This window comes from Protopterus annectens, chromosome 5.part0, assembly GCF_019279795.1.
Source record: "Protopterus annectens isolate FY-2018-M chromosome 5.part0, PAN1.0, whole genome shotgun sequence".
In the NCBI taxonomy this organism is placed as follows: Eukaryota; Metazoa; Chordata; order Ceratodontiformes; family Protopteridae; genus Protopterus; species Protopterus annectens.
In genome coordinates, this window is record NC_056735.1 from 754268938 (window position 1) to 754283606 (window position 14669).

Here is a 14669-nt window from a genome sequence, read left to right on the forward strand (position 1 = left end):
GGGGGAGGGTATAAAAACTACCTTTTCTTGCTTATTGTTTGATATCCGTAAACATTCATTATGACTTATTAGTTTACTACTGGCTAAGAATTTCTTATATGCATGTTGCTTTAGCCATGACAGTAAACAGACCTATGGAAGACTGTATATAGCGCAATCAATGCAGCTGAATAAAATATACTAATATATTATATTTGCAATCTATACAACAGTCTAATAATGTAATTTGTACAGAAACACTATTTCTACAATAAAAACACCCAGATTACAGTGACATTTATTAGGAATTAAATGTATGTGCATGCCTGTATGTACTACAGGCTTATGGAAACTGTTAACTGCCATCAGTTCAGGACCTTTTGTAATAATAGCAGTTAGTACAGCACCATAGTTGGTCCACCACATTTTTATGGTTAACTAAATGCTTGAAACATTCATTCATGATAACTTAATATATACATATATGTGTTTATATCTGTATGATGTATATACAGTCATATCTTGTTATAGACTTTTTTAAATGTTCTAGTCATACTACATAAGGCTATTAATAAGCTGCATGGCTCCCACAGCTTATTAGCCACTGCCACTAAAATACAGTATACTAATTACATGAGCTAAAACTTTAAACATTATAGAATAATATTTAAACAATGAAGGTAAAAATGAAAATTAAGCTACAGTAAATCAGAGCTCAACATTTGCTTTGGCTGCTGTTCTCAAAAACTGGAGGAGAAATATCACAGCACTATAAAAATAACTATGAGGAACTACAATTTACATTTGAGTCCAACACTGCTATCTAAAGACAACAACAGGCCACATTATATCATTTTTATTTTTTTCTAATCGCTAACAGATTACAGTTTCACTGATGGAAATTATGTACAAAACCTAATTATTGCCTAAGTCAACAGTAAAGACCTTTACTTCTATTTCCTTTCTATTTTGATGCAGGCCAAAAAGTAAAAATTAAATTCTGCTTCTTTGTTGTGTCAAAGAATATAGATTTGTGCTTTTTCTTATTTGTGCAGTTTCTGGTGTCCGTGTGGCTCACAGACTTGTCTCCCGTAGAAACATAGTCCCAATATTGTATGAAACCTTCTTCACTCTGGGCAGCACAATAGGCTTTGGTTGACTTCTAAAGGTATTTGCTTCCAGAAAATAGCATATTCCAGGTATTTCTTTTGGGAAGTTATCTGGAAGAGCTTCTCGGGATCGAGGAATAAATCTGAAACTGGTGTCTCCCTTTAACAACCTGTGAGGAGAAGAACACAAATAATGCTGAATAAAAGAGATCACTAACCAATAAATAAATAAAATAAATGGCAGTCAGAAATTAAAAAGTTACTATTAGTTATAACAGAGTGCATCTTTTTTACTGGCTTAATTTTATAACAAATTTATCTTCCATCCTGCATTCATAAAAGTCATTTCCATATTAAGGAATTAATGGCTTGCAGAGAAAAAGAGATTTGACTTAGAATTATTGTCTATTTCAGAATTTGCAAAACACAAATCCATTAACAAGAGTATGTTTTATTGTTTAGAGTATAGTTGCAAACATAGCCAAATTCTACCACCTACTGAAGCTGAACAAGACAATTCATATTACCAGGCAGGTTAAACAAATGTCCTCAAGATAATGTGCCCAAATCACTAGCTTCAGTGGTGAGAACACCATCTCTAGGTGATGGTCACTGTTGCTGTGACACCGCAACCCCATGTACAAAATGGAAAAAAGGGGTTGATGCCGTTGCTAATAAATATTTCAGAACTTGAAGCCCGATGTAGTTTAACATACAGATGGTAGAATATCCTTCTCAGTGGGCAAGATAGATTTTGAGTGGTGAATGAATTGGTCTGTTAGAAGGAAAGGAATAGGAAGAGCTGTGACTAGTGTGGCAGTGGTGTGGATATGGGGCATGGTACATATGTATATGAAGAGACGTTCTTTCTCTGTGGCAGTGGTGTGGATATGGGGCATGGTACATATGTATATGAAGAGACGTTCTTTCTCTGTGGCAGTGGTGTGGATATGGGGCATGGTACATATGTATATGAAGAGACATTCTTTCTCTGTGGCAGTGGTGTGGATATGGGGCATGGTACATATGTATATGAAGAGGCATTCTTTCTCTGTGGTAGTGGTGTGGATATGGGGCATGGTACATATGTATATGAAGAGACATTCTTTCTCTGTGGCAGTGGTGTGGATATGGGGCATGGTACATATGTATATGAAGAGACGTTCTTTCTCTGTTGGTTGGGTAGGTGATGAAAAAGCTCCATGTAACTAAGACTAAGTGACTAGGAAATGGTTTGTGCCATTGTATTTGTGACCTGCACTGTGATACAGATGCATCGGGTGGGGGGGGGGTAAGTAACAAGCACTAGTGCAATTATATTTGGTATGGACATTTTATGTCTGATCATATGAAGAAATGGGTTAGAAGATCAGCCATTAAGACGAGAAAGAATTAAGAAGGTGATAGTTAAAAAAAAAGTGAATGATGTGAAATGAATGAATGAAGTAAAAAAAATTGCAATTTATTCATCTGCTTTTACTGTATTTGTGTTTCCTCCTACTTTATTTTGCTTTTGCCTCTTCTTAAAAGTACTCAGTTTTATTTATTCTGCTGCATTTATTACTGCTTGGTAGTAGCCTGATTAAATTGTAACTGTTATTCAAAGTCTTTTGGTTTAAGCACTTGGGCTTCATACCGGTTGTTTTACATTAAGAAGGTTTGTGATCTGCACTGTTGTGCAGGACAGGTAGCTTACATCTTTCTAAGCTCGGAATTGCTGATTGAAGGCTCACTGTCTGCTATTCTAAAAGTGTATTACTTCTGATTTAAGCACTTGGGCTTCAGGCCAGTTATTCTACATTAAGAAGGTTTGTGGTCTGCACTCTTGTGGGAGGAGAGTCTGGATTCCGCCCTTCTGAGCTGGGAATTTCTGGCCACAGGCTTATTGTGCCTGCTTATTTGAACTGTTTCTTTCTGAAACTGGTGCATCTAGCATAGACCAGATTCAGTCCTGCTGAATCTAGCTTTGTTTGTATAACTTGAGCACTGATCCAGGCCATCTTTTTTTGGAGAAGGTTCCCCTGCACCCTAGTGGCAGGAGTGTGCAATTAGAACTTGCCAGATTGAAGACTGCTAGAACAGGGCTCCATTTTGAGCTTTTTTCTGGTTAATTGGGTAACTTGTTTAAATCAGTTTGTTCATTTTCTATTGTTTTATATATATATATATATATATATATATATATATATATATATATATATATATAAATGCACTTTATTCATCTGCTTTTACTGTATTTGTGTTTCTTCCTACTTTAATACTAGGGGCATTGACTACAACTCTGATCTGAGATATATGACAATAAGTATCTTTGTCTGTGCATTTAAAGTGTTTTTTTTATTGTATCTGCTTTATTTTCTGGAAAAAAAAAAAAAATATATATATATATATATATATATATATATATATATATATATATATATATATATATACTTGTTTCCTGCCTTTCTAAGCTAGTATAGTCCAGTTTTCAGGTTAGTGCTGAATTCAGGGCTGTGTTACAAGTCTCTGTGTTTGTCCATACCTTACTTGGATAGAAGGAAGTTTCTCTGTTCACCTGTGAGAGAGGGGAGCTTTGAGCAACCTATCTGTCCCTGGAGGAGTGGTTTCAGCCCAGAAATTAGTAGTTCATTGGCCATTGCCGGGCACCGCTGGTTAGCTAGGTTATAACTATTCCTGTCTCCACAAAGTCTCCTCTTCAATTTTTCCCTTGGAACTAGACAAACTTTCAATTTAAGCACTCAAACCATTCATTTCTCAGCCCAGCACTTGCTCAAAACTCGTAGCAAGCACTTATAAACCCTAGCACTAGCCCCCCCATACTGTACAGAAGGACAAGGCTCTCTATTCTACCTTACCAGCCAATCAGTAAAACAGTTCACAGTACCTATCCAGGCATGTCCAAAGGGCAGCTTCAGGTGTACTCTCCAGTCCAACTGGTGAATCTGGGCATTTTGAGGCAATTTTACAACTGCCTCATGTACACAGACAACCCTCTCCTCCTACCACCAAACACTAATACATGCGAGAGATGCAATTATACAGCCAAACTGGAGGCTAAGATCTCTAAACCCAAGACTGGATCAGACAGTCAAGAGGAGAAGGGAAATACTTGCATCACACCACCAGTCTCACATAGACCCATTAAACCAGCACCGGCAAAAAACACACATAAATACACGAAAACATACTCAGAGGCTCTAAACAAAAATCTGCAAAAGCAACAGAGACCTCCAAAGCAGACATCCAAGCAACCTCCACCCCCCAACACAAACCATGAAACACATACTTCACAAAACCAGTGTGCCACGCAATCACAGCCCTTAAGGCAAAAAAAAAATACCCAACACACTAGTAATAGGTGACTCTATAGTCAGGTACACTGACGTCCTACTCACTAGGCTGAATAAGGAGAAGGTTACTGTTAGCTAGCTGTCGGGTGCCAGGATCCGCCACATAACACAAGCACTCAAGTCACTCCAGAATAAGTACACATATGACGCTGTCATTATCCGTGTTGGTATGAATGACCTGATCCATACCTCCCTGGACTACATGAAAAGAGACATGGAAGAGCTCTCTGATCACATAGCCCTGACCGGTATGACCCTGACCCTGAGTAGCATCCTGCCCTCACCAAGAATGATACCACAGTATAAAGAAAAAAAATTATAAATTTCAACAATTGGCTAAATTTCTGGTGTCATTCAAAGGGGATCCAGTGTCTGTCCACCTTGGATGACATGCTCGACAAGCCACACTGCTTCGCTAGAGACAGCTTGCACCTGTCACCCTTAGGCTTTTGAATACTGGCCAAGGCTCTTGCCACCCCCATAGTGCCTTTTTTAGGCAAGGCTCAAAAGACAAACCCACCACCGTAAATAGCACAAGTAACAAAAAACAGAGGGTAATGCTACTGAATACCAGAAATCTAAACCTCAAAATGCACGCACTCGAGGCACCCCCCAGTATGGAGAAAATTGATATATGTGCAGTAACAGAAACCTGGTTTAAGGCTCCAGAGAGCACCCCAGTACTACCAGGCTGCAACTCATACCATACATTTTGGCCACAGAACTCGGACCGAAATACAAAAGGCGGGGGCATATCCATATTCATCAAGGATACCCAAACCACCAGGTTAGTGGCGCAGCACAATGCTTCAGAGATCATCCATGTGCAACTAACAATGGGCAAAACTGCAATTCAAATTGTAGCTTGCTACAGATCACCCACCATGTCCCAGGACCCCCATTCTGCATTTCTGGAAACACTGGGAAACATAAAAGTCCTACCAAAAACCCTAATATTGGGTGATTTCAATTACCCTAACATTAACTGGGAGAACTACTCAAGTACTAACTCCCTTGCCCAACATTTCCTAGAATTTGTAAACTCAAACACCCTGGATCAACTGGTCAACACTCCCACCAGAGGTGACAACATATTGGACCTGGTCATCACCAACATGGGCAACTGGTGTTCTACACCGGAGGTCAACCACTCGCTGGTGAGATCTGATCATATACAAATCACTCTGGATATCCACATTCTGCCCCCACCCCCGGACAAGGCAAGTACTGTGAAAAACTTTTCAAAAACAAACTTCATGTTACTTAAGACCGAGGTGGAAAGTTTCAAAGCCCCCATGCTAAAGGATAACGCTGTCCAAGCTACAAAATCCTTTACTAATGCATTCTACAGGCATCTACAAGAATGCATGGATCATGCTATCCCAAGCAAAACCAAGACTCACTCCTCCAAGAAAAGGAAACCAGTCTGGTGGACCCCTGCCATAAACAAGCTATACAATAGAAGGAGGAAACTAGTACAGAAAAGAGTAAAATCCCAAGAAGGGAAAACAGCCCCGATCAGTATCAGCAAGAAACTATGATCCCTCATAAAATCATCCATGGCAAGCTTTGAAAGAAAAATTGCCAAGGACTCCAAAGATAACCACAAGGCATTCTTTAGCTATGTCAAGAATCTAAGTGGCAATGCTCAGATCTGCTCGGAGTTAGTGCAGAATGGCACAAAATGCACTGAACCAACCAATATTGCCAACATCCTGGCAGACAGGTTCAGTGCAAGCTTCACTCCCCTCTCATCCCCAAAAGGGCCCATAACCATACCAGAAGAATGTAGAGCCCCTGAAATCACAGACACTCAGGTTTAAACAGCTCTCTCCAAAGCCAACAACACAGCATCAATGGGACAAGACAATGTCCCAGGCTGTGCTCTACATGAGCTCAAAGATGAACTAACCCCTCACCTAAACACACTGTTCAAACTCAGCCTCTCCACAGGCTACATACCCATAGAGTGGCACACAGCAACGGTTATTCTGCTCCACAAAGGTGGAGCCACAACAGACCCCAGGAACTATCGTCCTATAAGCCTGACTAGCTTGATCTGCATGGTTATGGAGCGCATCATCATGGAACTCATTAACAGGGACATTGAGAACCTCCAAACACTGGACCCTACCCAGTTCGGCTTTGTTAAGGGCAGATCATGCCTCCTAAACCTGGTGGACTTCTGTGAGGCAGTTGCCAAGGCTATAGACGAGGGAAAGGTGGTACACACAGCCTACCTAGACCTCGCAAAGGCCTTTGACACCATTCCCCATTCTGGTATTATAGACAAGCTCATCAGCCTGAACATAAACACCTATGTCACAAGATGGGTTGCCAACTGGCTCAATGACAGAACCCACATGGTGAGAGTTGTAGGAGCTAGATCCGACTCTAAACCAGTTACAAGTGGATTTCCCCCGGGCTCAGTCCTAGGACCCCTCCTGTTCGGCATATACTTCTCAGAGGTACAGGTAAGCACAGGAGGACTATGACTGACCAAGGTCACAGACGACTGCAAACTAGGGGCTATAATTGACTCTCCGGCTGACACAGACATCCTCCAAAAGGGTCTCACTGAGATGGATACCTGGTGTCAAAATCATAGCCTCAAGCTAAATGCCAAAAAGTGCATAGTCACCCCCTTTGGAAAAAACAAAGTACCCACAAACTACCACATAGGTAGCAGTCCCCTAAATACGGAAGACATAATAAGGGGTCTGGGGACCCAAGTAGATAGTAATCTCTCCTTTGATAATTACATTGCCAAAGTGGTTAGAAAATCCTTTTCTGTGGCCCACCTAATCAAAAAAGGGTTCACATCCAGATCAAAAGAGGTCATTGTGCCCCTCTACTCATCACTCATCAGACCCATCATAGAGTACAATGCCCCACTTGGGATGTACCTTACAAGACACCTGCAGCAGCTGGAAAGACCACAGAAGTACCTCACCAAGAGGATCAACTGGCCTCAAACAGATGGCCGATGCAGCTCGACTGAAGAAACTCCAGCTGTACTCAGTTGCATACTGCCTACTCAGAGGTGATCTCTGCCTGACATACAAGGCCATGTCCAACTCAGAATTGATGGACATGCGCCACCTAAAGAAAACCATATCCCCTCGAGCCACATGCTCTAGGGATCTAAACCTCACCACAACAATAAATAGGATGCGCTGGAGGGGATAGATTCCTGTCCCAGAGACTTCTCATGCTTTGGAACAAGATACCAATCTACATTAGGTAGAACCCCTCGTTAACACTCTTGAAGAGAAACCTTGACGAGCGGATGGGAAACAGAAAGTTTACCCTGAGGATCACTTCAGTGGCTCTGATGGACAGAGGCACAGAGAACTAATCTAAGGGGGCGGCGAAAGTCAACACATTCTGGCTAGGCTTATAAATGCCTTCGGGCAGATAGTCTAGTACCTACCTATGAACCTATGATGGATTAAGATGTATGGCAATGGTCATTCATGTTCTCTTTTGCTGTATAATTATGAATACACATGTCTCACATAGAAAGTCAGCAGCTACAAATGTATACTAATCTTCTGTGCCCATCAAAAGCATGCATAATGAAATGATTGTAGGATTTATAAAGCTGATTCAATGAGCAGACACATCCAGCAGTGATCTTCAGTGTTTCCACAGTGCATTCCTGCATGAGAGACATTCATGCTGGAAAAGATAATAACGTAGGAACATTTCCATTGCAGGATTAGAAGAAATTAGGGCTGCATCATTAATGCTCATCTGCTCACCACTTCATTATATATAAGGGCTTTTTTCACACCTTAAAAGCTGCCCATCTAAAAATACTCTGAAATGGATAGTTACGGTACTCCATATGTAATCTACATTCTGTATTTTGCAGTGTAACCATGTATGACAGATTATTTTCAGCCAATAATTATCAGAAATATTGTTGAGCCTTGAGAATATAAATCTTACAAATTTAGCCTGGGATGATAGAGTAATTGTAAAGAAGCACATTTAATGAAGAATTCATTGAGATAGTATTTTAATATTTGGTACTGCATCATATTGCTAAATGAGTACAATTTACTAATTTATTGCTTGGTAACGTTTCAGCCTTTGGTAATATGCAGGTATGATTTATTGTGACCAGTTTATAATCATAGCTGGAGATGCTGAAATAGCAATCTTCCTTATTACTTGAAATAGCTGACAATACATTCTCTGACGCAAAGAGAAAAACAGCACAGAAAAGAAAATACAACTGAACTTCAAATGTTAAAAAGAAAATTAAATATTAACAGAGAATAATAATGCATAATTTTGAATTGTTAATAATTGTAAAACATACATTCTTCTAAACTGAAAGCTAATTAAACTGATTGTTATGAGGAAAATGTTAAATGGCTTTGATAAACAAATAATATTATGATGGGCTAGCTCTATCTGAAATTGTTATTTATTGCCAAAAACATACATTGATCTAAACTGAAAGGTAATCAAACTAATTATAACATCTCAACATCTTGTCACAACAACCATGGACAAAGCCAAAGAGTGATGAACAAATGTTCCAAAAATAGAAACACATTTTAAATATAATGATTTTTATATATTTCAAAAAATGTTTCTAGAATTATAAATTTTTCATTAGCGTGCATTTTCATTGCTCACTCAGCGTATCATTTTTAAAAATTGAGAGCCATGCTTTTTGCTTCTCTTCTTACCCACAGCACTGAACCTTCCCCTTCCAAATTGTGGAACACTACCTCTCATAATGCAGAACATATTAGCAAAAGGAACACTTGCTAATAAGTTACTATTAAAAAAGACTGACAGATGAATTAATATCATATATTATTTAATATGAATAATAGTTAAAAACAATATGAATAATAGTTAAAAAACCTCTTAGCAATTGAATGTGTAACAATTCTGTTCAATGTGGAATAATGTGGAATGATGTGGAACATGGACTTTTACAGCTCATAGTGAGCAATGTTTCTTATCATGAGGTATAGCTGAGAGGTATGGGCTTACCTGTTTGCCTTAGTATAAGATAAAGACAATCAGCTTTTACAAGTGTAGCTGCATACACAATAGTGACTTCATGCCTCAACAATTTCCCATAAAACCATACTTGTATGAAGACCACAAATACAAAATAAATTCAAGGATATTTGCAAAATTAGAAATGGTTTACTGAGTTTAACATTCGGATTACCCTCATACCAATGCCACTCAAAATCCCCGACACAGACTGCTCTCATCTTCACTGAGCATATACTGCATGTGTGCCAACATCAATACTTGCAATGCCTTTTAAACAATTTATAAAACAAAAACCAGAGTTACAGTTTCATTAAGTACATAACCTAACTGAAATTAATAATAGTGCTGATACATTTATCAGAAGCCATGCTGAACTGCATGAAGTTCTCTAATGAAGTGCCCCGCCCCCCCCTGAATTCACGGGCCCCAGGGCTGAATGTACCCCTATCATAATTATAATCTGCCACTGACTGTAATGTCATTCCACACCACTCAAATGAACAGTAATCACCAACAACAGATGTTTATGTGTACACACACTAGTTAAATGATATCCTCCAGCCATCACCATCACCAAACGTATAATCGGGCACCCAAATAAAAAGATATAAATATCTACATCTGCAGGCAAGCATGATGTAACATTTCCTTCTGTGTCCTGCCACAGGCTGTATTTAACTGAATACATACTCATTCATTGTTCTGTTTCTGGGCTTTTAGTCACCATGTTGATCAGCTTTATGCCCCCCTTCCCAAAATCAGACTGATTTATTTATTCTTCCTCATAGATGTAACAGACAGACCATTATTTACCTGCTCAAGGTGAGAGTTCTGTAGCCTATATGTTCCCTGGTCTGGGTAACAGCCTATACTCTCACTCATTCCTCTTCAAAGACAAGGAAACAAAGAAGGGAGCTGGCCTTTATGCACATGAGGTTATCTACCTCTCCAGCTGTCATCCCTCCTGTAGAGGCTGTGACTTCCTACAACTGCTACTGCACACATATCCAATTCCTCCAGCTATAATGCAGAACAGTCATCACTCAACCCATAGAGCTGCATGCTAGATCTCATCAACTTTGTTTACTCAACACTGCAGTGGGTCAAACTGCCTCTCTCTCCTTGAAATGGGAGATCCAGCAACAGCTGCTAATGTCCACCATGGCTGCTCCAGATTCCCATATAGCTAAATGAACACAGGTTATCCAGGGATTACTCAGGGCTTTATCCCTCTGTTTGACAGAACCGGGGCACACTTATTCATTTTGATATTGTCTGTAGAAAGTCATGCTTCTTCCCCAGCTTATGCATACATATATAAAAGTTTTACAATCAAAAGGTCAGTTCTACCTACACCAAAAATGGCATTTCTGATTCCAAAGCTGCAAATCTTACATTGCCAATACTTCTCTGTTAATGTTTGTTTCTTGACCAGAATGGTAGAGAGTTTTGGGAATTATTTTAAGTCCTTTTTGGTTTTCAGTGATACAAAATTTGGTGTTTCAGTATCAGAATTGCCAGTCTTTGTGTAGGTAGCATCAACCTTCCATTAGTAAGAAAACATATAAATATATAGGTTCATAGGTCATGTTACTAGGCTAATGACCCTAGGGTCTTTGCAGGCCTACCCACGTAAAAAAAAAAACAAGTATCCTAGCTGACCAGAATTAGATGGTCATTGTATGCATAGTGATACTATGATCAGCACAGACTGCCCCTGCCCATGAGGGCTATAGGTGCCACCCCAGGGTTGAATTTGCAGTTCCCCATCCAATTATTAAGGTTGCACTTAAATATGATTATTGAGGAGCTCAACTTCTCATGAAGTGGGAGCTTATTCCAGATGATGGGCAATATCTGGGAGACATACCTATCTCTTGCACAAGTTCTATTAATGCACAGGCTAGGTTGAGATCCCTGGAGTGAGTGACTCTTGTACCATCTGACTTGTGGATGTGCAACATTTCCATTAATGCAGGGTCAGAGACTGCTCTCTAGGCCAGGCACAGGTCGCCTCTCAGCAGTCTGTATGATACAGTGTACAGTGCTAGGGCTTTCTGTCTTTCCATGTAGGTCATGTATTGGAGGCCCTGAATTTTCTTGGTTAGAAACCTCTGTGGTCTCTCCATCTGCTGCAAGTGTTTGGTGAGGTACACACAGAGGGAAGCATTATACTCAATCAGCGGTCTGATAAGGACCAAGTACAGAAGAGTTATGACCTCCCTGGTCTTGGATGTGATGCCCTTATTTATGAGATGGGCAGTGTAGAAGGCATTCCTTACTACTGTGGACACATGGTGATCGAAGCTTAGGTTGCTATCAATTTGTGATCCCATGTCTCTTACCGCTGTGTTTGAGGTTAGAGGGGTGCTATCTATATCATAATTAGCAGGGGCTACTTCTTTGCCAAAGGGGTAATGAGACTTTTTTTGCATTTAGTTTCAGTCCATGGCCCTGGCACTAACCATTTGTCTGAGTCAGTCTCTTCTGTAATTTGTTGATATTGTTGGGGGAACTCTATGATTTCACCCAGTCTACAGTCATCTGTAAACTTAGTAAGCCACAGGCCATCTACTTTTGATAAGACTTTAGAAAAATAAATTCCAAACAGTAGATGGCCCAGTACAGATCCTTGTGGTATACCACTGGTAACTTGTCTACTAGTAGAAGTGGACACCCCAACATTGACAGTGAGTGCTCTGTCTGTAAGCCAGTTTGCTACCCATCTAGTAACCAATGGATTAATGCCCAGTTGGGAGAATTTCTTAATGATCCCTGAGTGGGGAATTGTGTCAAATGCCTTGACTAAATCAAGATAGGCAGTGTGCACTGCTATATCCTCATCCAAAGATTTGATGACTTTCTCAAAGAAGACCACAAGGTTTAATAAGCAAGCTCTACCCTTGACGAAACCAAAATTGGTTGGGTCAAGAGTCTGAAGCTTACCTGTGTTCTGGTTGATAAGGTCCATGATGATTGTTTTCATGGCCATGCAGATAAGATTGGTCAGTCTAATGGTTCTGTAGTTCCCAGGGTCAGCTGATGGACCCCCTTTGTGCAAGGGGATTACTGTTGCTGTTCTCCACTCCTCTGGTGCAAAACCAGTACTCAAGCTATGGTTCAAGAGATACCCAAGTGGTTCAAAAGGTATTGTTTTAGGTTGTTTAGTATGTAGCCTGGGATATTATCTGGTCCCATAGAGGACCTAGGTGTGGCCTTGGAGAGCACTTGAATGACCTGTTCTTTGGTGATAATCAGTAAAAAACAGGTATCAGGAATACTATGGGGTATGGCCGGTGGAGACATGGGCGTGAAATTGCCACCAAATCTCTCAGCTAGCAGGTGGGCAATTTCAAGCAAATCCAGGTAGGTGGAGTGTTTCTTCTGGTTTATGCTTGGGGACCTATAGCTAGCTATGATGTGGTAGGGTATTTTACCTTTAGTTATTTGGATGTAGAGTAGCTCAAGAGATTTGTACTGTTTTATCAGTTGCAAGGTGTATTTGGATTAAAAAAAATGGAAACATCTCCACCTTTAGTCCTTTCATGCTTGTTTTGGGGTCTGAACGTATGGAAGGCATTGTGACCCTGCATGGTCAGGGTACTCTCTACAGCCTTGAACCAAGTCTCAGTGAATGCGCAGATGTCAGCATCTTCCAAGGTGAGGAGTGCAGTTTACTGTTTAGGCTCCTAGCATTAAGCAACATGACCTTGAGTTTGTCTCTAGAGTATTCTTCTATGTTGGAAGTTTTGTTGTTTTGACATGGCCTAAAAAGGGTCTATAAAGGAGGCAACTGTCTTTGCCAATATCCTAAAGCTTTGAGGAGACAGGTGAATGCCATTCTGGTGAAGCATGGAGATCTTTTGACCATATCTTCCCAGGTTGAAAAATACTGGATCCTCTTGGAGTGAGACCAGAAGCTAAACCGCTAAACCAACTGTTAAAATCAATCAGTTTTTTGTTTGTAATGTAGCATCATCCCAGGTGAAGGTAGAATGCTGATTAGGGCTAGTGACATACCTTCCTGGCACATATAATCTGTGAGCTCTATCACATCTCTTTTCATGTAGTCCAGAGTGGTACATCTCAAGCCATTCACTCCAATATGTACTGTGACAGAGTCATAACGGTAATTGCTGCTGAGTGACTTGAGTCCGTGCATGAATTGGCAGATCCTAGCATCCGACAGACAGCTGACCATGACCTTCTCTTTGTCCAGCCTGGTGAGAGGGACATCTATGTGTCTCACTATTGAATTGCCTATGACTAGGACATTTGATTTTGAAGTGTTTTACCTTAGGGGCTTGATTGTTGAGACACTGTCATAAGTGTTGATATGTGCACTGGTGGGTTTGCTTTGTGTACCAGTATGTGAGGGTTGTTTGCACTTGGGAGATCTCTGGTTTTTGGTATGTTCCTGGTGAGTACTTTTGCATATGTGGGTTTATGTGTCATGACTTTATCTTCTGTAAGAGGAGAGGTGTGAGCTAACAACCTTTTTGATATCTTGATAATTGTTTTGTCAGAGGACTGTTTCAAGTTTCATGGTATAGACCGAAACAACATAAGAACTTGAACAAGGAAAAAATGGCCACAGCGGAATAAATAAAAAATATTTTTCTGATTCTAATTTTTGATTCTGATGATGTCTTGGTTACAACCTTGATGAAAGCACTCAATCATACTTTTCATTAAATTCAATATTTTTTTATTCCAGTGTGGCCACTTTTTTCTTGTTCACGTTTTTATGTTGTTTCGGACTGTCATTTTGGTTCTTGGTATTTTGTGTTTCATGGTATAGTGGCATCTGTCACTACTCTGTTTGCTTTAGGAGCAGGTGATTGCCAGTATACATGAGGCAATTGTCTTAGGATACCCATGTCAATCAGGCTAGCTGAAGAAATGTTGGTAAACTGACTGCCCATAGCAGCAGGTAATTCCTGGTCTGTGGGAGGACAAAAAAGATTAGCTATTTCTCTGTGATTAGCAATAGGATTAGTGAGGAAAGTGGGGCGATGATTGACAGTGCTTAGCTAAATGTGCAACTGAGTTGTCCGAAGAGCAGCAGGTAAGCCTGAGATGGCTTCACTGAGTGGTGTTCAGGTAAAGAAAATGTGATTCTAGGTGTTTGCGTCTATACAAGGTACCACTAACTCCCACTGTGAAGGGCACAGGTCTGTCAAACTGAGCGCAAACC

At 40.2% G+C, this 14669-nt stretch overlaps 1 protein-coding gene across 1 annotated transcript in view; it reads right to left on the minus strand.

Moving 5' to 3' along the window:
- Nucleotides 1-265: 265 nt before the first annotated feature.
- GUCY1A2 (guanylate cyclase 1 soluble subunit alpha 2) overlaps nt 266-14669 on the minus strand; it is a 1587384-nt gene continuing 1572980 nt past the window's right edge. The window contains exon 8 of the mRNA XM_044072602.1: nt 266-1258. Coding sequence (XP_043928537.1) covers nt 1054-1258 — 205 coding nt within the window. The 3' untranslated portion in view covers nt 266-1053. The remainder of the gene's footprint in view (nt 1259-14669) is intronic.